This window comes from Budorcas taxicolor, chromosome 2 (genome assembly GCF_023091745.1).
Source record: "Budorcas taxicolor isolate Tak-1 chromosome 2, Takin1.1, whole genome shotgun sequence".
Taxonomy (NCBI): domain Eukaryota; kingdom Metazoa; phylum Chordata; class Mammalia; order Artiodactyla; family Bovidae; genus Budorcas; species Budorcas taxicolor.
Window position 1 is genome coordinate 129,822,641 of NC_068911.1, and position 25,088 is coordinate 129,847,728.

The following is a 25,088-nucleotide window of genomic DNA, read 5'->3' on the forward strand; positions in this document are numbered from 1 at the left end:
TCTGTATTTCTCTACTTCCTGCACTGGTTCTATTCCCTGAGTTCCCTCAGTCCCCCACCCATTTGTTTATGTGAATGCCTCTCATTTCAGAGGCTTTCCTCAAATGTCTAATGATCATTAGCTGCCTGTTCAGATGAATAGCAAAGTACCTTGGAGCTGACTGGGGCTTAAAGTGGGAGGGGTGTGTACACTGGTGGAGGCCGCAGCTGAGAGAATATACAGGTCTTTTTTCCAGGATTTTTGAAAGGATTTTCTCTAATCCCCTGCTTGGAGGATGTTAACTTTGTTGCCAGTTTTCTGGGAATTTAATAGGAGGAGGCTGAGATCACTGTTAGGTGTGTAGACTTTCATTTAATCCCCTGCTTTCAGTGTAATACTCTGCCTTTAAAGGCTATGCCTCGTATTCCCGAATCCTATGATCCTCATTCAACAGCTCCAGAAAATTAACCACTGGTGTTCTGCAGGGCACGAGTGAAGTGGGAACCTACTCTAGGTGAACATGGCAACTAGGAAAATCTAGCAGCTTCTTAACAGATTTACAACTGTTTCACCAGTTTTTAGCCCCACCTCAGGCTAATTCTTATACCTGAAGAATTATGGACAGAGGTTCGTAACATTGTACAGGAGACAGTAATCAAAACTATCCTCAAAAAGAAATGCAAAAAGGCAAAATGGTTGTCTGAGGAGACCTTAACAAATAGCTGAGAAAAGAGAAACAAAAGGAAAAGGAGAAAAGGAAAAATATATCCACCTGAATACAGCATTGCAAAAAACAGTAAGGAGAGATAAGAAAGCCTTCCTAAGTGATCAATACAAAGAAATAGAAGAAAACAACAGAATGGGAACGACTACAGATTTCTTCAAGAACAAGGGAACATTTCAGGCAAAGATGGGCACAATAAAGGACAGAAACAGTATGGCCCTAACAGAAGCAGAGTTTTAAGAGGTGGCAAGAATACACAGAACAACACAAAGAAGATCTGAATGACCAAGATAACCACGATGTTGTGATCACTCACCTAGAGCTAGATATCCTGGAGTGTGAAGTCAAGTGGGCCTTAGGAAGCATCACTACGAACAAAGCTAGTGGAAGTGATGGAATTCCAATTGAGCTATTTCAAATCCCAAAAGATGATGCTGTGAAAGTGCTGCAATCAATATGCCAGCAACTTTGGAAAACTCAGCAGTGGCCACAGGACTGCGAATGGTCAGTTTTCATTCCAATCCCAAAGAGGGGCAATGCCAAAGGATGTACAAACTACCAGACAATTGCACTCAATTCCCATGCTCAAAATCCTTCAAGCTAGACTTCACCAATACTTGAATTGAGAAATTCCAGATGTACAAGCTGGGTTTAGAAAAAGCAGAGGAACCAGAGATCAAATTGCCAAAACTGGCTTAATCATAGAGAAATCAAGGGAATTCCAGAAAAACATCTACTTCTGCTTCACTGACTATGTAAAAGCCTTTGACTGTGTGGATCACAACAAACTGGAAAATTCTTAAATAAATGGGAATAGCAGACCATCTTACCTGTCTCCTGAGAAACCTGTATGTGGGTCAAGAAACAACAGTACCAGACATGGAACAACTGACTGGTTCAAAACTGGGATTGGAGTACAAGGCTATATATTGTCACCCTGTTTATTTAATTTATATGCAGAGTACATCATGTGAAATGCCAGGTTGGATGAATTACAAGCTGGAATCAAGATTGCCAGGAGAAATATCAACAACCTCAGATATGCAGATGGTTACACTCTAATGGCAGAAAGTGAAGAGGAATTAAAGAGCTTTGTGACAAGGGTGAAAGGGGAGAGTGAAAAAGCTGGCTTGAAACTCAATAGTGGATGGTGACTGCAGTCATGAAATTAGAAGACACTTGCTCTTTTGAAAGGAAAGCTATGACCAACCTAGCCAGCATATTATAAACCACAGACATTACTTTTCCAAGAGGTCCATCTAGTCAAAGCTATGGTTTTTCCAGTAGTCATGTATGGATGTGAGAGCTGAACCATAAAGAAGGCTGAGTGCCAAAGAGTTAATGCTTTGAATTGTGGTGCTGGAGAAGACTCTTGAGAGTCCCTTGGACAGCAAGGAGATCAAATCAGTCAATCCTAAAGGAAATCAACCCTGAATACTCACTGGAAGGACTAATGCCCAAACTGAAGCTCCAATACTCTGGCCACCTGATGGAAAAAGCTGACTCACTGGAAAAGACCTTGATGCTGGGAAAGACTGAAGGCAAAAGGAGTAGAAAGGGCAGCATAGGATGAGAGGTTGGATAGCATCACGAACTCAATGGACACAAACTTGGGCAAACTTTGGGAGATAGTGAGGAACAGTGCAGCCTGGCATGCTGCAATCATGGGGTTACAAAGAGTTGGACACGACTTGGCAAGAACAATATATAAGACAGACAGTCAACTAGGACCTGCTGTATGATACAGCAAACTCTACTCCATATTCTATAATAACCTATTGGGAAAGGAATCTGAAGAAGAATGAATATATGTATAACTGAATCACTTTTCTATACACCTGAAACAAACACATTATATATAAATTAATATTAAATGAAAAAAAGAAAAACAAAAACCTTTTAACTAAAAAAAACAGAAGCCCTGAAAGATAGAAAAAATATCTGCCCATCTCCTTTTTCTTTCTAAAGTAAACTTATGTTCACTTTTTATGTTGTTACTCTGAACTGCAGGAAGTGCGTTCCTAGAAAGGAACATCTCTGAGAAAGGAGTAGCTCGCTAGTGATCTTCAGCATGCTATTTAATCTCTTTAAATAAAAGTGGGATGATAATCAGTTCAGTTCAGTCGCTCAGTTCTGTCTGACTCTTTGCAACCCCATGAACCGCAGCACACCAGGGATGATAATAACTACAACAATAACATCTACCTTACAGGTGATTCTCTGAGAGAATCAGAGTTAAGGTATCTAAAATATCCTGCACCATACTTAAAACACAGTAGCATAGTGAAAACACTCAGCAAATGGTAGTTACAGTCTTAAATGATAAACAAACTCATCCAATTATCAGCTTTTTTCCCCTTACATGACTACTAGAGAGATTTACTGTGTCTTCCAAGGCTATTTAGCAGATCCTGGAGTTACAGCACCATGAGTTTAATTCAAGAGAGAAACTCTGAATGCAGAGTGCTCAACTCCACAAGGATTCCAAGTCATTAATCTACCTGAGCACTCTATCACAGTCAGCTTTATAATTATCTGCAAATGGCATGAAATAAAACAAATATATATAAACATATGAAACAACTTTAATTATAAAAATAAAGTTTATTTAAATTCTATAAATACACACACACACACACACAGAGTACCATACATTTACTTATTACATACAAATTCTGCTTCTCAACTACAAAATTATATATACAGTGTAAATAGTGGTAAGAATTCTTAAAGTCCCCTGTACTACTTTCATCCTAAGTCATATACTTGTTTTCCACCCACAACTGGACTGGGACTTAAAATCCACATGGACATTTACTATAGCATTTGTTTCCTCCTAAGAAGAAACTCTAAAAAGCTATTATTAAACCAACAGTATGTCTAACAAATACTATTATCTTAGATCCAATAATACACAATATTTGAGATAAGTAAAAGGCTTTTAATCTGCTTCTACTTCATCTGTTCAGTTCAGTCGCTCAGTCGTGTCCAACTCTTTGTGACCCCATGAACCGCAGCACGCCAGGCCTCCCTGTCCATCACCAACTCCTGGAGTCCACCCAAACCCATGTCCATTGAGTCAGTGATGCCATCCAACCATCTCATCCTCTGTCGTCCCCTTCTCCTACTGCCCTCAATCTTTCCCAGCATCAGGGTCTTTTCATCAGCAATACTTTATTTCATACATAAAATTCCCTAGTCTTCCTACATTCCTAGTGATCTTAAAATGGAAACTAGGTCATGTTACTGAATCTAGTTCTCTTTTTTTCTTTTGGCCAGAAAGCCAAACACTGAAAATGCATTTTTTTAAAAAATCTGGATCACAATAGGTTGCTATGAATTAAGCCCAGCCTCCCAGGCCTGTCTTTATATAGCTAAGATACATGCAGATGAAAAATAAAAGATTAGCTCAATTACTTGTCTTCCTACCACATAACCATTTAAAACAATTTTCCAAGGAGCAAAGTGAATTACATAATTGTGCTGACATCAGAGTTCCAATTTGTCTTTCCTTTAGCAACCTCCTTTTCTGTATATCTCAAAGACTACCGGTGATAATAACAGGGCACTAAGAAATGGATGATGGACAACAATGATGTATGTAGAAATACATATGTAGCAAACATTTCTTTCAAATAAACATATGCTCAAGGTCTGTATTTAAAGAACTGTATTGAGCGGTAACATCTCTCTAACTACTGTATTCCAAACACAACTAATACAGTGCCTGGTATACAGCAGGTGTTTAATATGTAGTATTACATACACAAATGAATAAATGGTGTGGAAAAAAAGTAGTGTATTCAACTCAATGCTGGTTCAATGGCTACTAATGTCCACTTCAGTCTGGGGGACAACTTACAAAAACTGGTAAAGGAAAATGACAGAACAATATAAAATTCTTGTAGAAGTGATAATTTTGCAAATCTATCAAAAGATAATTATCATATATTAAAAATGAAACACAGATAATTGTGAATTTATGTCCATCTTGGGGTTAATAATAAGCCCTGAGACAGAAAATATTGGTTGGTGCACAGCAGCTGCCCAAGCTCCTTCCCCAGCTGAGGGGCTTTATATAGAACAGTAAGTAAATAAAAGTTTCTGAGCCATTCCAGTATTCCCGCTGTTCTGATATATGAGAGACAAGTTGTAGGCAATATCTCTTCGTAAGTCTATCTGGTCAATTTCTATACCCTAGAGGGGAAAATACAAAGATGAGTATATTTCAAACTGACAACCTGGACAATTTTATGGCAACTAAACAGCTTTTGTTAAGTGTTCAAAAAACTATTAAAATTCATATTACTGAAAAAATTTATAAAACTAGGCATATACCTTGAATATACATTTTTATCAAGTAATGCTGACTTCAGTTAATTGTTATAGTAACTGTTTCATCAAATATTTTTAAATGTCTAACCAATAAGTTTAATTCACAAGACATAGCAGAATAAACACCAGATGAATTAGGATTTAAGAGTAAAAAAAAATGAAACCATAGAAGAAAAAATACAGTTGAATAATAATATAACCTTGGTAGGAAAAGCCCTTTTAAGTATAATAAATACCAAAGGTAGGAACTAAAAAGACTGATATGACTTCATAAAAAATGTAAAATTTCTGCATGTAGAAAAAAAATAACACAAATGACCAGATGAGAAAAAAAAAATCTGTACTATATAACAGAAAGGCATATAAAACATAGGTCTAGGAGGGCATACACCAAATTGATTATAATGACTACCTTATGGGTGTTATTACTTTTTTTTTTTTCCTACTTAAATAATCCAACCAATGACCTCAATGGAGTAGATTAAATCTATGTTCCTATTCTTCTCCACACAAAATTTTGGAGTCAACTAAGAACATCTGCACCAATGAAAAATGTTGCCCTATAAAGCTTAAGGAGCAATACATAAATTATTTATGAAGTTAAGAACACAAAAGTATATGTATTTCATCAGGAGAACTATAAGAGTAGGTATTCATTTGCCTAATGACTAAAGTTGAACAAGGGTAACAGAAGAGAGTTGTGAGGGAATGTGGGATTATGAGTGCAACTTTTAAAACTGAACAATGATAACATACTTTCCTTCAGAAATTAGGCTTTAAACACAGATTATCATAGTATTGGCAACACTTCACCCTATATTACATTAACTTAAAACTACGTTTATACTGATCTTTAATCTCTTTAAAGAAGTATGTTAGCTACACTTTTGAACTTGAAAATGAATAATGGCTACAGAACCCAATACTCAGGGTTCCTGTGTACCAGCTCACACCTGTAAACCACAGGGGCTATCTCAGGATAACTGAAATGGTCATAACCACAAGTCATATGTGTCCACATGGTCACCTAGGTCAGTAGGTGACTTGTTGCCGAACATAATTAAATAAGTGCATTCAATAAGGGGAGAATACATTTTTAATATATAAGCTATGATTAATTTCACTGTCTGGACAATACTGAACTAACTGCAACTTATTGATAGATGAAGTGTCTCCTCAGTTTTTCAAAGTAAATCATACAATACCTCTACCACAAGTGGAGGGAGCTCCAGGGCCTTCTGATAATAGTGGATTGCAAGATGTTGCAGCCCCAGTTGGTGAAGGGCACGGCCCAAGTTGTAGAATGTCTCCTGGCAAGGCCCACGTAAACTGAGGTATCGATTAAGAAAGGAAAAGCCCTACCAAAGAGAAAAGATAATAATTCAATAGTTCAGTCATTTGACAAGCAAGTGCAGGGGCAGGAATACAATTTTCTATTTTTGGCTACGCTGTGCAGCATGTGGGATCTTAGTTTCCCAATCAGGGATTGAACCCGCATCCACTACATTATAAGTGTGGAGTCTTAACCAATGGACCACCAGGAAGTCCCCAATTTTTTTTTTTAAAGACAGTCTCACCCTAAAAGAATATACGTCTGTGGTACAGTGTCATATCATAATATAGTTCAGATTTCTTCTGAAGGTGTAAAGGAGGTATTTTTTTTAAACTAAAGAAAAAAAAATTCACAGAAAACAAAGCCAAATGTTACAACTAGCTATCAAAGACCCATAATCTAAAACAGAGAATATATATTTTTATGGTTTCAAGTTGGTTTTTGTGGCATTAGAGGCTAGTAAAATTTTAGGTTTGAGATACATGTCTAAAAGCTTGACCAAAATATAAACTCCAAGCTCTTATGATGATAATTTAGAAAGCTGCATCCTCAGGAACAAACTCATTTGAATACATCTGACCTTTCTGGTTACATACCTCTCAGAGCCTTAATAACTTCTTAATGTTAAAAAACTTGATTTTCTTTTTTCCCCTCTGAAAGCTTCTGACTCAATAGCTTTATGGAGAAACTGATTATTTCAGAGCATAGCTATAATGAAGCAGGCTCCCTGTGTGTCACAGCATCCAAAAAAGCAACTTGCTTCTCCACTTCTTCCTGTATTCACTTTCCCCTTCAATGCAACTTCAAGTTCTACCATGCACATAAAGCTACAAATTGCAAGATGCCAGTAACTGATATAAGCAATTAAGCAAATATATTACCTGAGAATTAAATCAACAAATTTGTATGTATAAAAAATAAAATGCAGTTATTTCCTGGGTGATCTGATATGTAATAAATGGTCACAAATTTTTCTTCATAAATTAATAAACAATAAAAATTAAGGTATTTGTTAGAATTAATGCATTCTAGGAATAAAAAGTAAGCTCAATAAACAAGTCATATTTTCTGCATGATAAATGAATCCATTTGAGTACATGAATATGACTTCTACTGAAAAAACATGGTTCTCTGTTAAGTAATAGCAGACAAGCTATTAATCTCAGAAGAATCAAATCTATGTGTTTAAAAATGAGAAATTCAAAGACAAATATCTAAGAAAGAACATTTACTTTCCTTCCCTAATTACTTTTAAAATAGGCATATACATGAATCAAACATAAAAACTGAAATAAAAGCAAAAGTTTTGAGGATACAGTGTTGAATGAGAGACCAGATCTCTGATCTCTTGGAGTTCATATTTTCACTAGAGGAGACACGCTATGTTAAGAAGGTAAACAAGAAAACAAAAAGGTAGCGCAAATTGCTTTACAAACTAAGACTTTAAAAGAGCAATTTGTGGTGATGACGTAAGGAAACAGTCACACAAGCCCGTATCCGAACATTATTGCATGTCTATGTTCTTTTTAAAAACTAACAGGACCTGGAAGGTTGGAAGCCTCTGAGGCTCCAGAATACAAGAAAGCCTGCACAGGATTCCTAAGATTCTGCCTGAGCCTTCTCTTCTGATATGGCTGTGCATCCTTTCCACATGGCTGTGTAAGTCTTGGCCAGGAGTACTCCTATATGTTGATCCATGAGTGCTGAACACAGGAATGGATACTCCCAACAAGTGCACTAAGCAGATACTCTTTTTTTTTAATGTTGAGGGTTTTGGGGGTTTTTTGCTCTTTATTATTTTTTTTTACAATACTGTATTGGTTTTGCCATACATTGACATGAATCCACCACGGGTGTGCATGAGTTCCCAACCCTGAACCCCCCTCCCACCACCCTCCTCATATCATCTCTCTGGGTCATCCCAGTGCACCAGCCCCAAGCATCCTGTATCCTGTATCAAACCTAGACTGGCAATTCGTTTCTTACATGATTGTATACATGTTTCAATGCCATTCTCCCAAATCATCCCGCCCTCTCCCTCTCCCACAGAGTCCAAAAGTCTGTTCTACACATCTGTGTCTCTTTTGCTGTCTCGCATACAGGATTATCGTTACCATCTTTCTAAATTCCATATATATGCATTAGTATACTGTATTGGTGTTTTTCTTTCTGGCTTACTTCACTCTGTATAATAGGTTCCAGTTTCATCCACCTCATTAGAACTGATTCAGATGTATTCTTTTTAATGGCTGAGTAATACTCCGTTGTGTATATGTACCACAGCTTTCTTATCCATTTGTCTGCTGATGGACATCTAGGTTGCTTCCATGTCCTGGCTATTATAAACAGTGCTGCAGTGAACATTGGGGTACACGTGTCTCTTTCAATTCTGGTTTCCTTGGTGAGTATGACCAGCAGTGGGATTGCTGGGTCATAAGGCAGTTCTATTTACAGTTTTTAAAGGAATCTCCACACTGTTCTCCATAGTGGCTGTACTAGTTTGCATTCCCACCAACAGTGTAAGAGGATTCCCTTTTCTCCACACCCTCTCCAGCATTTATTGCTTGTAGACTTTTGGATCGCAGCCATTCTGATCTCATTGGTACCTCATTGTGGTCTTGATTTGCATTTCTCTGATAATGAGTGATGTTGAGCATCTTTTCATGTGTTTGTTAGCCATCTGTATGTCTTCTTTGGAGAAATGTCTATTTCGTTCTTTGGCCCATTTTTTGATTGGGTCGTTTATTTTTCTGGAATTGAGCTGCATAAGTTGCTTGTATATTTTTGAGATTAGTTGTTTGTCAGTTGCTTCATTTGCTAATATTTTCTCCCATTCTGAAGGCTTTTCACCTAGCATATAGTTTCCTTCGTTGTGCAGAAGCTTTTAATTTTAATTAGATCCCATTTGTTTATTTTTGCTTTTATTTCCTGTATTCTGGGAGGTGGATCATAGAAGATCCTGCTGTGATTTATGTCGGAGAGTGTTTTGCCTACGTTTTCCTCTAGGAGTTTTATAGTTTCTGGTCTTACATTTAGATCTTTAATCCATTTTGAGTTTATTTTTGTGCATGGTGTTAGAAAGTGATCTAGTTTCATTGTTTTACAAGTGGTTGACCAGTTTTCCCAGCATCACTTGTTAAAGAGATTGTCTTTCATCCATTGTATATTCTTGCCTTCTTTGTCGAAGATAAGGTGTCCATAGGTGTGTGGATTTATCTCTGGGCTTTCTATTTTGTTCCATTGATCTATATTTCTATCTTTGTGCTAGTACCATACTGTCTTGATGACTGTGGCTTTGTAATAGAGCCTGAAGTCAGGCAAGTTGATTCCTCCAGTTCCATTCTTCTTTCTCAAGATTGCTTTGACTATTCGAGGTTTTTTGTATTCCCATACAAATTGTGAAATTATTTGTTCTAGCTCTGTGAAAAATACCGCTGGTAGCTTGATAGGGATTGCACTGAATCTGTAGATTGCTTTGGGTAGTATACTCATTTTCACTATATTGATTCTTCCAATCCATGAACATGGTATATTTCTCCATGTATTAGTGTCCTCTTTGATTTCTTTCATCAGTGTTTTATAGTTTTCTATATACAGGTCTTTAGTTTCTTTAGGCAGATATATTCCTAAGTATTTTATTCTTTTCGTTGCAATGGTGAATGGAATTGTTTCCTTAATTTCTTTTTCTACTTTCTCATTATTAGTGTATAGGATTGCAAGGGATTTCTGTGTGTAGATTTTATATCCCACAACTTTACTATATTCATTGATTAGCTCTAGTAATTTTCTGGTGGAGTCTTTAGAGTTTTTTATGTAAAGGATCATGTCATCTGCAAACAGTGAGAGTTTTACTTCTTTTCCAATTTGGATTTCTTTAATTTCTTTTTCTGCTCTGATTGCTGTGGACAAAGCTTCCAGAACTATGTTGAATAGTAGCAGTGAAAGTGGGCACCCTTGTCTTGTTCCTGACTTTAGGGGAAATGCTTTCAATTTTTCACCACTGAGGATAATGTTTGCTGTGGGTTTGTCATATATAGCTTTTATTATGCTGAAGTATGTTCCTTCTATTCCTGCTTTCTGGAGGGTTTTTATCATAAATGGATGTTGAATTTTGTCAAATGCTTTCTCTGCATCTATTGAGATAATCATATGGCTTTTATTTCTCAATCTGTTAATGTGGTGAATTACACTGACTGATTTGCGGATATTGAAGAATCCTTGCATCCCTGGGATAAAGGCCACTTGGTCATGATGTATGGTCTTTTTAATGTGTTGTTGGATTCTGACTGCTAGAATTTTGTTAAGGATTTTTGCATGTTCATCAGTGATATTGGCCTGTAGTTTTCTTTTTTTGTGGCATCTTTGTCAGGTTTTGGTATTAGGGTGATGGTGGCCTCATAGAATGAGTTTGGAAGTTTACCTTCCTCTGCAATTTTCTGGAAGAGTTTGAGTAGGATAGGTGTTAGCTCTTCTGTAAATTTTTGGTAGAATTCAGCTGTGAAGCCGTCTGGACCTGGGCTTTTGTTTGCTGGAAGATTTCTGATTACAGTTTCAATTTCTGTGCTTGTGATGGGTCTGTTAAGATTTTCTATTTCTTCCTGGTTCAGTTTTGGGAAGTTGTACTTTTCTAAGAATTTGTCCATTTCTTCCACATTGTCCATTTTACTGGCATATAATTGCTGATAGTAGTCTCTTATGATCCTTTGTATTTCTGTGTGGTCTGTTGTGATCTCTCCATTTTCATTTCTAATTTTATTGATTTGATTTTTCTCTCTTTGTTTCTTGATGAGTCTGGCTAATGGTTTGTCAATTTTATTTATCCTTTCAAAGAACCAGGTTTTGGCTTTGTTGCTTTTGCTATTGTCTCTTTTGCTTTTATTTCTGCCCTAATTTTTAAGATTTCTTTCCTTCTACTGACCCTGGGGTTCTAAATTTCTTCCTTTTCTAGTTGCTTTAGGTGTAGAGTTAGGTTATTTATTTGACTTTTTTCTTGTTTCTTGAGGTATGCCTGTATTGCTATGAACTTTCCCCTTAGCACTGCTTTCATAGTGTCCCACAGGTTTTGGGTTGTGTTTTCATTTTCATTCATTTCTATGCATATTTTGACTTTTTTTATTTCTTCTGTGATTTGTTGGTTATTCAGAAGCGCGTTGTTCAGCCTCCATAGTTGGAATTTTTAATAGTTTTTCTCCTGTAATTGATATCTAATCTTACTGCATTATGATCAGAAAAGATGCTTGGAATGATTTCTATTTTTTTTAATTTATCAAGGCTAGATTTATGGCCCAGGATGTGATCTATCCTGGAGAAGGTTCCGTGAGCACTTGAGAAAAAGGTGAAATTCATTGTTTTAGGGTGAAATGTCCTATAGATATAAATTAGGTCTAACTGGTCTATTGTATCATTTAAAGTTTGTGTTTCTTTGTTAATTTTCTGTTTAGTTGATCTATCCTTAGGTGTGAGTGGGGTATTAAAGTCTCCCACTATTATTGTCTTATTGTTAATTTCCCCCTTCACACTTGTTAGCATTTGTCTTATATATTGTGGTGCTCCTGTATTGGGTGCATATATATTTATAATTGTTATATCTTCTTCTTGGATTGATCCTTTGATCATTATGTAGTGGCCTTGTCTCTATTCACAGCCTTTGTTTTAAAGTCTATTTTATCTGATATGAGTATTGCTACTCCTTTCTTTTGGTCTCTATTTTCATGGAATATCTTTTTCCAGCCCTTCACTTTCAGTTGTATGTGTCCCTTGTTTTGAAATGGGTCTCTTGTAGACAATATATATAGGGGTCTTGTTTTTGTATCCATTCAGCCAGTCTTTGTCTTTTGGTTAGGGCATTCAACCCATTTACGTTTAAGGTAATTATTAATAAGTATGATCCCACTGCCATTTACTTTATTGTTTTGGGTTCAGGTTTATACACTCTTTTTGTGTTTCCTGTCTAGAGAATATCCTTTAGCATTTGTTGGAGAGCTGGTTTGGTGGTGCTGAATTCTCTCAGCTTTTGCTTGTCTGTAAAGCTTTTGATTTCTCCTTCATATCTGAATGATATCCTTGCTGGGTACAGTAATCTGGGCTGTAGGTTATTTTATCACTTTAGGTATGACTTGCCATTCCCTCCTGGCCTGAAGAGTTTCTATTGAAAGATCAGCTGTTATCCTTATGGGAATCCCCTTGTGTGTTATTTGTTGTTTTTCCCTTGCTGCTTTTAATATTTGTTCTTTGTGTTTGACCTTTGTTAATTTGATTAATATGTGTCTTGGGGTGTTTTGCCTTGGGTTTATCCTGTTTGGGACTCTCTAGGTTTCTTGGACGTGGGTGGTTATTTCCTTCCCCATTTTAGGGACGTTTTCAACTATTATCTCCTCAAGTATTTTCTCATGGTCTTTCTTTTTGTCTTCTTCTTCCGGGACTCCTATAATTCGAATGTTGGAGCGTTTCACATTGTCCTGGAGGTCTCTGAGACTGTCCTCATTTCTTTTAATTCGTTTTTCTTTTTTCCTCTCTGATTCATTTATTTCTACCATTCTATCTTCTATTTCATTAATCCTATCTTCTGCCTCTGTTATTCTACTATTTGTTGCCTCCAGATACTACTTTTGAAGCAGGGTAATAAAAGCATTAAGTATATTCATTTTTAAAGAACATAAAATCAAGTAATGAGGAATCCAAATGAATTACCTGCACAATAAGAGCATGTCTCTTTAATACATACTTCTGGGATGCCATGTGAATAAAGGTTAGGCCTATACAGAGGTTATAGAGAGGTTCCTGGGGATGGGTGCGAAAGGCCTGCACATACTGTCCTGAAAAATGAGCAGTGATGTTAGATGACAGGACAAAAACACAATTCCTTATTTCTGCAACACTTACTCAAAAATAATTTAAGGTAAACAAACATTACTATCACTTTAACAGATACAAAGGTTATATTCCAAAATATCAACCAGATGCATATTAATAGGAATTTTAAAATATATAACATGTAACAAAAAGAGAAGGATTTACCCATCAACGTAATTTGACCATGACGATCAAAACTGAGTACAAAAGTAACTTTTTTAAAGGTACAGTTTGACATTTCCAAGTAGAGTAGTACTTCAAAAATAAACAATTGAATAACTGATCATAAATCTACTTTACGATCTCAAATCTTTTAAAAAACTAATGGGGGAATGTGTCCGTTGGTGAATTCTTTCATTAAATTAACTGAGACCTGTCTCATAGATGCTAATGTGATAGATCATGGAGGTGAGAAAAATAGTTTTGTTTTTTAAGTTTATGGGTATTATTGTCTCAAACATAGCAACTGTTTTTCCTGAGAAGAGCTAAATGTATCTAATAACAAGATAAAAATTCAGGGTTTTATGAATTCCATAAAAATTATCTCATGTCAAAAGCCTAACTGTATGAGAGAGGAATTTTAGCAAATTTTTTTGTAAAGGAATGATCTATAGTTTATCATATAGATAAGAAAACTTCTATTCCAGAAGAAACAGCACTGTAAAGTGTCCTTAGCAGCACAAATGGTAGACTGCCATTTGGACTTTCTATTCTAATCTCTTTTATATATAGTTTTCTTAATATTAAACTAATAATTCCAAAAAAGTATACACAGTGAAGAAAAGCTTCAACATCTGATGTTCAAGATTACTGGCTGAACAACTATAAAAACAGAAACCATACACAAGAAACATTAAAGCATGAAACAGCCAAAATCACAGTATACTCAGAAGTGAATCTGGCAATATATTTTATTGCCAGCAGCAGGAGATCCATGCCTCATTTTAAGTTTAAACTTTTGGTTAAGTATTTTTCTACTTGCTTGCTCCTGGTTCCTTATTACAGAAATTTCCTATAAATGGTTAATGAATTTTCCCCCTGTTTAATTATTAATAAGAATTATAAAGACTTCTCTCACACTAATCAGAATGGCCATCATCAAAAAGTCTAAAAACAATAAATGCTGAAGATGCTGTGCAGAAAATGGAACTCCCCTTCACTGTTGGTAGGAATTACATTTGTTCAGCCACTATGGAGAACAGTATGGAGGTTCCTTAAGAAAACTAAATATACAACTACAATATATGATGCTGTGAAAGTGCTGCACTCAATATGCCAGTAAGTTTGGAAAACTCAGCAGTGGCCACAGGACTGGAATAGGTCAGTTTTCACTCCAATCTCAAAGAAAGGCAATGCCAAAGAATGCTCAAACTACCACACAATTGCACTCATCTCACACGCTAGTAAAGTAATGCTCAAAATTCTCCAAGCCAGGCTTCAGCAATACATGAACCGTGAACTTCCAAGTGTTCAAGCTGGTTTTAGAAAAAGCAGAGGAACCAGAGATCAAATTGCCAACATCTGCTGTATCATGGAAAAAGCAAGAGAGTTCCAGAAAAACATCTATTTCTGCTTTATTGCCTATGCCAAAGCCTTTGACTGTGTGGATCACAATAAACGGTTGGAAATTCTGAAAGAGATGGGGATACCAGATCACCTGACCTGCCTCTTGAGGAACTTATATGCAGGTCAGGAAGCAACAGTTAGAACTGGACATGGAACAACAGACTGGTTCCAAACAGGAAAAGGAGTACGTCAACGCTGTATATTGTCACCCTGCTTATTTAACTTAGATGCAGAGTACATCATGAGAAACACTGGGCTGGAAGAAGCACAAGCTGGAATCAAGACTGCCGGGAGAAATATCAATAACCTCAGATATGCAGATGACACCACCCTTATGGCAGAAAGTGAAGAGGAATTAAAAAGCCTCTTGATGACAGTGAAAGAGGAGAGTGGAAAAGTTGGCTTAAAGCTCAACATTCAGAAAATGAAGATCATGGCATCTGTTCCAAACACTTCATGGGAAATAGATGGGGAAACAGTGGAAACAGCGGCAGACTTTATTTTTGGGGGCTCCAAAATCACTGCAGATGGTGATTGCAGCCATGAAATTAAACGATGCTTACTCCTTGGAAGGAAAGTTATAACCAACCTAGATAGTATATTCAAAAGCAGAGACATTACTTTGCCAACAAGGTCCGTCTAGTCAAGGCTATGGTTTTTCCAGTGGTCATGTATGGATGTGAGAGTTGGACTGTGAAGAAAGCTGAGCACTGAAGAGATGATGCTTTTGAACTGTGGTGTTGGAGATCCAACCAGTCCATTCTGAAGATCAGTCCTGGGTGCTCTTTGGAAGGACTGATGCTAAAGCTGAAACTCCAGTACTTTGGCCACCTCATGCGATGAGTTGACTCATTGGAAAAGACTCTGATGCTGGCAGGGATTGGGGGCAGGAGGAGAAGGGGAGGACAGAGGATGAGATGGCCGGATGGCATCACCGACTCAATGGACGTGAATCTGAGTGAACTCCAAGAGCTGGTGATGGACAGGGAGGCCTGGTGTGCTGCAATTCATGAGGTCGTAAAGAGTCAGACGTGACTGAGTGACTGAACTGAACTGATGATTCAGCAATCCCACTCCTGGGCACATATCCAGAGCAAAACACAGTTTGGAAAGGTACATACACACTCACATAGCCAAGATTTGGTAGCAACCTAAATGTCCACTGACAGATGAATGGATAAAAAGTTCTGGTACATATATTCAATGGAATATTACTCGGCCATTAAAAAGAATGACATAATGCCATTTGCCACAACATGAGTGGACCTAGAGATTATCATACTGAGCTAAGTAAGTCAGACAAAGACAAATACCATATGAGATCACTTACATGCAGAATCTCAAAAAAAAAAAAGAAAAGGATACAAATGAATGTATTTACGAAACAGAAACAGACTCACAGACTCTAAAAGCAAACATGGTTACCAAGGCAGAAAGGTGGTGGTGGTGGGGATAAATCATGAGTTTGGGATTGACATACACACTACTACACTTGAAACAGATAGCCAACAGGGACCTACTGTATAGCACAGGGAACTCTACTCAATATTCTGTAATAACCTAAATGGGAAAAGAATTTGAAAAAGAACATATATGTATATGTGTAAAAAAAAAATCAATGCAAGAAAAAAAAAAGACATCTCCTAAAGGAATAAACTATCAAAGAATCTTAAGTCCCTTTTTATACTATAGCAAATTAAAATCATTTAGCAAAGCATCTATAACTAATGAAAATTATTTTGAGAACAAACAAGCCTAAGTCATGCTTTAAAGTCCTACTTCAAAGACCTACTTTAAAGACTTACTTTAGCCTTTTGAAACCAAAGCATCACAAGAAAAATAAATATTTATTATAATTACTGTGAATACTTAAAACCACTTACTATATGTACTAGACATTATTTTAAGTACTTTATATTAAGTCATTTAATTTTCACAACAATCTACCAGGTTATCTCCATTTCAAAGATACCAAAACCAAAGCAGAGGGAGGGAGACAAAGTCATGTGGCAGGACACTCACCAAGTGCATGCTTGAAACTACCAGATACAAATGCATTGTGTCCATTTAAGACACACAGGGCATGATTATCTGGGTTTTTCAGCATTAAACGGAGACAAAAGCGATGATGTCGTACTTCTTGGGAATGCATGGTAACTTGATTGAAAATGTTCCAGAGCTGGGGTTTATTGACGTTTTCCATTACCATTATTCTAAAATTGCAAAAAGAGAATGAGGGTAAAAAATAGTGTACAGAGAAAAAACATCTTGATTTTTAAGACTGAAACCCTTCAGTGCTATCCTATTAACACTGAAATTCACCACCCTCAATAAGGGGTATGTAGTGTTTCTCCATCTTGTTTCTGCTTTTCAACAAACGTTTAAATCAAAGAAACAGAATCAAGAGGTTTAAGTTTTATCTCTTCTCCCAACCCACTCATAGCTGCAGTACAATGAACACTGAATAATAATGTATATCAGACACTGGACAACTCATTTAACTCTCACAATAACCTATGAGGTGGTAATATTATGATGCCTGTTTTACCATAAAAAATGGGGAGACTGAGGCACAAATGTTTAAGTAAACCTCTTATGGGAGTGTATGCTCTTATACTGCTTCCAAGAACCACCAATGAACCGAATTAATCTGTAAGCAAGAGTTACAGAGCTTACTAAATCTTGAGCATGAAAAATTAAGTCAAAGTAAATATACATGCTTCATCAAAGAATCTGATTAAAATAAGTTATTGGAAAATCACCTGATATAGTTGTATGCCTTTCTGAAATTTTTGTCCAGAATTGCAGCAGACAGACCAAAGTATTCTAACTCTTTGCGTTTTGGCCTGTCTTCATAAAATGAGCAGTATTCCAATGAAGAATCAACAAGTAACTCAGCCTCCTGGAACCGGGATAGGTCACATAAGGAGTATATGGCCTTCAAAAGCAGGTTCCACCAGTCATCTTTTGTCAAGACACTCGTGAGTACAGCAAATATTGCTAAAATGAAACCAATGAAGATCAGTTAGGATACTATATTTACAGAAGTAGCAGTATCACAAAGAAAATTAACATGATCTAGTCTAAAGTTAAATTAAGTTGAATAACCATGGCCCTAGAGGACTGAATTCTTGCCAACATTCTTCTGACAATAACGAGAAGGAGGGACTGCTTTTCACTCCCTCAACATGACTCCTTCTGCTCTACCTAAGAAACAATCTGCAGTCCCAGGTAATCCTCACTTCTGATTCATCCTCGGTAAAGTCCAGCTACATCATTTGTGTTTTTCAGCGCTTTCTTGGATATATGTACCTTCAGGGCAAAGCAAGGGTGCTTTCCATGACTGAGATCAGATACGGGAATGTGCACATACAAGGCATTCAAATGTTTACTAAACAAAGGATTTCAAATTCATACTTAATCTTCTCTTCCTTATTTGTCTATAAGAAGCCTTCCTTTTACAGCCTATGAGAAATACCAAAAGCCATAAAATTTTTTTTACCACCTTCAATTCAATAATTCTCTGAGAATCTATCCTAAATAACTACTCAGAAATACGGATAAATCTATAGGCATAAAGACGATCACTATGGTATTACTTAGTCGGATGGCATCATCGACTCAATGGACAAGAGTTTGAGGAAACTCCAGGGGACAGTGAATGACAGAGAGGCCTGACGTGCTGCAGTCCATGGGGTCACAGAGTTGGACACGACTGAGTGACTTAACAAAAACAATGGTATTACTTAGAAAAGAAAATTATCAAAAGCAACCATATAATAATTTAACAAAAGGGAATGATTAAACAAATTATAAAACCACTATCCAATGGAATATAACACATTCCTTAAATATAACAGGTACAAAGAGACTAGAACATGAGAAAATATTGACTGAAAAATTAGTACAAAGATGTATGTGTGTGCTCAATCATGTCTGATTCTTTTGCAAACCCCATGGACTGTAGCCCACCAGGCTCCTCTGTTCATGAAATTTTCAAGACAAGAATACTAGAATGGGTTGCCATTTCTTTCTCTAGGGGATCTTCCTGACCCAGGGATTGAACTCACATCTCCTGCATCTCCTGCACTGGCAGGCGGGTTCTTTACCACTGATCCACTTTGGAAGCCCCAGTACAAAGATACATGTAACATCAAGTGACCGAGATAATCCTACCATGATGCACTGGTATAATGCGATCCTCATCATGACGAAACTATTAATAACAAAACAAAGACCTTATGAGCTTAAGAAAAACCAACAATAACCCTGAAACGAGGAAACAGTGAAAGAGGAAACAGGCAGGATCAGATAGAGAAAAATATAACTTGAGGAAACATAGTCCAAAATAACATGGGCAGACACTGGGTTAAGTACAGAATCAATGAACTCAAGAGACAGCAGGGCTCTAAGGCTAGATTACAAGCATCTGAGCCCACATTCCTATCCTCTGGCTCTCTTCCCCTACAATATCTTGCTTATGTCCTTATATTGTGCTTAACAGAGATTCAGCTCATCTGGATTCTAAAACTTTGTCCACTGCAGACTGCCATGTCAGTAACAATGGTTTAATTAATATCTGTGGACATGATTAACAATGAAATAACTTTCTGCTAGACTGGTAACTCTAGTTTATAGTCTAGGTCTTTTTCCAAAGTTCTCCTGAGTAATAACGTCACCCAACATCCTTGATCCTTTTCCAGCTAAAAATAGATGGTTTTAAAGTCGCATATTTGAGATTGGGCCAAAGCAACTTATTTGCAGAATTTCTATGACTGTTGCTACATTTGTCAAAAATGAATTTAACAGAGACAAATTCATTTATCTAAGAGCTTAACATATGCAGTTGAAGTAACCAGACAAATAAAGCAATCTGTATTATCATCTAATTATCACAAATTTCTTAAAATAGGGTATGGTTTATTCTTTTAAAGTCAAAATCAAAAGATTGTTTTAGTTTTTTCACAGAAGGATCTAAGTATACACCTGCTTTTACATTTTCTTACACTGAAGTATATACATACAACCTTTCTTTCTTTTTTGAAAACACCAAAAGAGTTTATTATTCCTAAGGGATCTAGACTAGAAAATATAATTTTCAATAAGATTACTGTCATGTGCTACTTCATGAGTTTTTTTTTTCCAACTCAGCCAAGTTTTACACAATAAAGCAAATGAAAGTAATTACCTTTTGCATCACAATTTGCTGACTCTTGGTCATTGTTGTCTGATATTTTGTCTCTTGACACTTTAATAAGGTAGAGATGCCTCTCTCCAGATTTGGAACTGGATATCAAACAGACTTGGGCTCTATTCATTGCTACCTGAATTAAAGATAATTGAAAATTTTCAGTCATGTGTGTGTATGCTAAGTTGCTTCAGTTGTGTCTGATTCTTTGTGACCCAATGAACTGGCCCGCCAGGCTCCTCTGTCCATAGGGATTCTCCAGGCAAGAATACTGGAGTGGGTTGCCATGCCCTCCTCCAAGGGATCTTCAATCCAGGGATCGAATGCATGTCTCCTGTGGTTCCTGCACTGCAGGTGGGTTCTCTACCGCTGAGCCACCAGGGAAACATTTTTAGTCCATAATTTTTTAAAGAAAATCTATGGGAAACAAGTATCACAAATGTGTCTGAAAGCTTCTTTAGTACGGGGAATAAAACACCAATTATCGTGTATATGAACACCTAAGAGAATGAATAGACTTATTTCTTCCTTGATAAAGGAATCCAAGTCACACTACCCACCTTAGTAACAAAAAAGAAAGCCATTCACATTATGTTTATCTCACATACACCCACAGACAGTTAACTATCTCCCTGTAAAAAGCCAGACTCAGAAAAGATGTCATACCCAGAAAACATCTTTGCAAAGTAAACAATATTGCCACACAGTAGTGTCCACAGGGCCAATAATGGACACCATGATGGTTCTCATTTTTCTAAATATGTACTAGCAAAGATTTTATTTTACAATCTGTAGTCAAGTTTATACTTTCATGTAGACTTTCAATTACATACCATTAATCTCTAGGTTGTCTGCCTTTTATCTGACTTTAACTTTAAAAAGTTCAAGAGTAAAAGGGAGTTACAAAATAGTTATGCTCTATGTTTAAACCAAATTCTAAACACTTAAAAAGTCAACAAGGCTAATATAAAGACAGATTACTACCTACCTTTAAAAGCATGGCTAACATGGTAAGCAAGGTATCCACATAACCATACATTTTGCCTTGTGAAAATAACAGAGTAGAACGTTGAAGCAGTAACTTCAGTTCCTAAGGAAATAAGCATAGGATAGTGCGACAAGATTCTTCTGTTTCAAGTTGTTTGGCTTGCACAGAAAAGCTATGTCTTAGAAACTAAACCTTAAGAACATCTGCTTTGTGATCTCCCACAAAAATTAAAACCCAACATTTTAAAAACTATAAATTACATTAATAATTACAATGTTAAGTTGTTGTAACTTAAGATTCGAAACCATTTTTCAAAAACACTGAATGTAATATACTAAAATTAAACTTGGTTATAAGCTGGAGAAACATCCTTAAAGTCTCTAAAATATAAGAAAATTCTAAAATACAGCCCACCGAGAAAAACTTCCACATTGCATGGCCTACCTGCTGCGCTGCGTTTGCATCTTGTGCTAATGTATCTGGATCATACATTGGTTCCAGGGCTTCCAGAGCTTTCTCGGGACGACCCAGCTGCTGCTGAAGGGTGGAAAGTGAAATTCTTGCATCCAAATGAAGAGGCGCCAGATCAACCACTTTGCTATAGCTTTCGGCAGCACGCTCCATGTAGCCTAAGGCCTTTAAGCATTCTAAAACGATGTTAAAATAAAGATTTGTAAGAGGGCCAAAATTATTTCTCCATTTTAAAAGAAATGTTACAGCAATATAAAAATTATAACAAGAAGGAGATTAATGCATATATCTGTATTTTAAAACAACTATCCCTTCCAATCTCTATGCTATAAGTATGTGATCATTATATAAATACACAATTTGGTGTTCTGCTTTATTTACTTATATTTGGCTTTCAACATTTTCCTGTGCCTTCACTGGCATTCTGACTGGTTACAATATTCAATTAAATTTATTATTTACTTAACCATCAGTTCAGTTCAGTCACTCAGTCCTGTCCGACTCTTTGCGATCCCATGAACTGCAGCACGCCAGGCCTGCCTGTCCATCACCAACTCCTGGAGTTCACTCAAACTCAAGTCCATTGAGTTGGTGATGCCATCCAGCCATCTCATCCTCTGTCGTCACCTTTTCCTCCTGCCTCCAATCCCTGCCAGCATCAGAGTCTTTTCCAATGAGTCAACTCTTCGCATGAGGTGGCCAAAGTACTGGAGTTTCAGCTTTAGCATCAGTCCTTCCAAAGAACACCCAGGACTGATCTCCTTTAGAATGGACTGGTTGGATCTCCTTGCAGTCCAAGGGATCTCAAGAGTCTTCTCCAGCACCATATTTCAAAAGCATCAGCTCTTCGGTGCTCAGCTTTCTTCACAGTCCAACTCTCGCATCCATACATGACTACTGGAAAAACCATAAGCCTTGACTAGATGGACCTTTGTTGGCAAAGTAACGTCTCTGCTTTTTAATATGCTATCTAGGTTGGTCATAACTTTCCTTCCAAGGAGTAAGCGCCTTTTAGTTTCACGGCTGTGGTCACCATCTGCAGTGATTTTGGAGCCCCCAAAAAATAAAGTCTGACACTGTTTCCACTGTTTCCCCATCTATTTCTCACGAAGTGATGGGACCAGATGCCATGATCTTCGTTTTCTGAATGTTGAGCTTTAAGCCAACTTTTTCACTCTCCTCTTTCACTTTGATCAAGAGGCTTTTTAGTTCCTCTTCAATTTCTGCCATAAGGGTGGTGTCATCTGCATATCTGAGGTTACTGATATTTCTCCCAGCAATCTTGATTCCAGCTTGTGCTTCTTCCAGCCCAGTGTTTCTCATGATGTACTCTGCATAGAAGTTAAATAAGCAGGGTGACAATATACAGCCTTGACGTACTCCTTTTCCTATTTGGAACCAGTCTGTTGTTCCATGTCCAGTTCTAACTGTTGCTTCCTGACCTGCATATAGGTTTCTCAAGAGGCGGGTCAGGTGATCTGGTATTCCCATCTCTTTCAGAATTTTCCACAGTTTATACTTAACCATACTGCTTGACATTTAGGTTATTCCTCAATTTTCACTCTAATAAATAACCCTACAGTAAACATCTTCATGTATATAAGTCGAGTTCACAAACTGGGAGACCAATTTAACCCACAGGGACACTTTGTTGGGCCACGGTACTGTTAAAAACAGTAAACTGTCTACATCTTTAAAAGTTGGTATTTTTTTTAAAAATCCAAGTTACAGCATTCTTTCGGAAAATCTGGGTTTGGCAACAGTTGAGTCCCTTCATTCCCACATGCTGCATCAGCCATGCCAAGAAACACCGGTACCCTTTAGACGGGGCTCTCCAGTTCCCAACCTGCCCTGGGCCTCTCACTTACCTACTTCATTCACTTCTGTTACTTGACAGGCTCCTGAGTTTTGTGATCTCCAATATAAAATTTCTCCTCACCTCATTCAATTACTTTCTCAGAATAAGTCCTTAGAGGTGAAGTTATTGGGCCCTATTCCTCATACTTTATGCCAATCAATCATTAAGTCCTACAATTTGATGATGAATTCCCAGTAAGCATTTCTTCTTCCCACCCAAACAGCCACAGCACTTACAAACACAGGCCCTTTCATCTCTTTCCTTCTCACTGCACTGATCTCCGAAGATGGTATTTTGCGTCCTACTATTTTCTCAAATCTCAAATTTCTCAAATATCTCCTCACCACTATCTTCAGGTTAAACTCTGGTAATGAAGGAAGGCTACTAAATACGGGTGAATCACCATGATGGAATTTCTCATAATTTTTCACTTATCACTTTAAAAGATACTTCCTTATTATGCTACAAGCATTAAACTCCTCTAATGTTTCTTCTCTAGTATTCCAAATTTCTTTATGATTTTTAGACAATACTGAGGTTCTACCTCCCACTCATGTAAAGCTACATATGTTCAACATAGAAAAAGCATTAATCAGTATCATGATTATAATTAAAGAGAATTTAAAAACATCTACTGCTAGTAACAAGAGCAGCTTCAAAACCACAGCCCTACAGAAGGCAATAAAAAATTTAATTCCCTTAATTTATGTCTTTTAAAATTAAAAACCTACAAATTATGTAACTTTTTATATAAACTTATGTATGTAAACTTTTACATCTGTATTCCTGTTCAGTCATCCAAATAAAGTGTTATCTTAACAATTAAGTCCTCTGTTATTTCATATCTGTGATATGGTCCACTGGAGAAGGGAATGGCAAACCACTCCAGTATTCTTTTGAGAACACCACGTACAGTATGAAAAGGCAAAAAGATAGGACACTGAAAGATGAACGCCCCAGGTTGGCAGATGCTCAATATGCTACTGGAGATCAGTGGAGAAATAACTCTAGAATGAATGAAGAGATGGAGCCAAAGGAAAAACAACACCCAGTTGTGGATGTGACTGGTGATGGAAGCAAGGTCTGATGCTGTAAAGAGCAATACTGCATAGGAACCTGGAATCTTAGGTCCATGAATCAAGGCAAATTGGAAGTGGTCAAACAGGAGATGGCAAGAGTAAACGTTGACATTTTAGGAATCAGCGAACTAAACTGGACTGGAATGGGTGAATTTAACTCAGATGACCATTATATCTATTACTGTGGGCAAGAATCTCTTAAAAGAAATGGAGTAGCCAACATAGTCAACAAAAGAGTCGGAAATGCAGTACTTGGATGCAATCTCAAAAATGACAGAATGATCTCTGCTCATTTCCAAGGCAAGCCATTCAATATCACAGTAATCCAAGTCTATGCCCCAACCAGTAATACTGAAAAAGGTGAAGTTGAACGGTTCTATGAAGACCTCCAAGACCTTCTAGAACTAACACCCAAAAAAGATGTCCTTTTCATTATAGGGGACTGGAATACAAAAGTAGGAAGTCAAGAAACACCTGGAGTAACAGGCAAATTTGGCCTTGGAGTACAGAATGAAGCAGGGCAAAGGTTAGTAGAGTTTTGCCAAGAGAATGCACTGGTCATAAAAAACACCCTCTTCCAAAAACGCAAGAGAAGACTCTACACGTGGACATCACTGAAATATGATTGATTATATTCTTTGCAGCAAAAGATGGGGAAGCTGAATACAGTCAACAAAAACAAGACCAGGAGCTGACTGTGGCTCAGATCATGAAC

General features: G+C 37.0%; 1 protein-coding gene across 1 annotated transcript in view; it reads right to left on the reverse strand.

Moving 5' to 3' along the window:
* Window positions 1–4,633: 4,633 nt before the first annotated feature.
* GTF3C3 (general transcription factor IIIC subunit 3) overlaps window positions 4,634–25,088 on the reverse strand; it is a 35,427-nt gene continuing 14,972 nt past the window's right edge. Inside the window, exons 11-18 of the mRNA XM_052660525.1 lie at window positions 21,410–21,612; window positions 20,966–21,067; window positions 19,978–20,113; window positions 17,552–17,789; window positions 16,812–17,002; window positions 13,062–13,186; window positions 6,244–6,396; window positions 4,634–4,900 (exon numbers count right to left, since the gene is read on the reverse strand). Of these exons, the coding sequence (XP_052516485.1) occupies window positions 4,778–4,900; window positions 6,244–6,396; window positions 13,062–13,186; window positions 16,812–17,002; window positions 17,552–17,789; window positions 19,978–20,113; window positions 20,966–21,067; window positions 21,410–21,612 (1,271 nt within the window). The 3' untranslated portion in view covers window positions 4,634–4,777. The remainder of the gene's footprint in view (window positions 4,901–6,243; window positions 6,397–13,061; window positions 13,187–16,811; window positions 17,003–17,551; window positions 17,790–19,977; window positions 20,114–20,965; window positions 21,068–21,409; window positions 21,613–25,088) is intronic.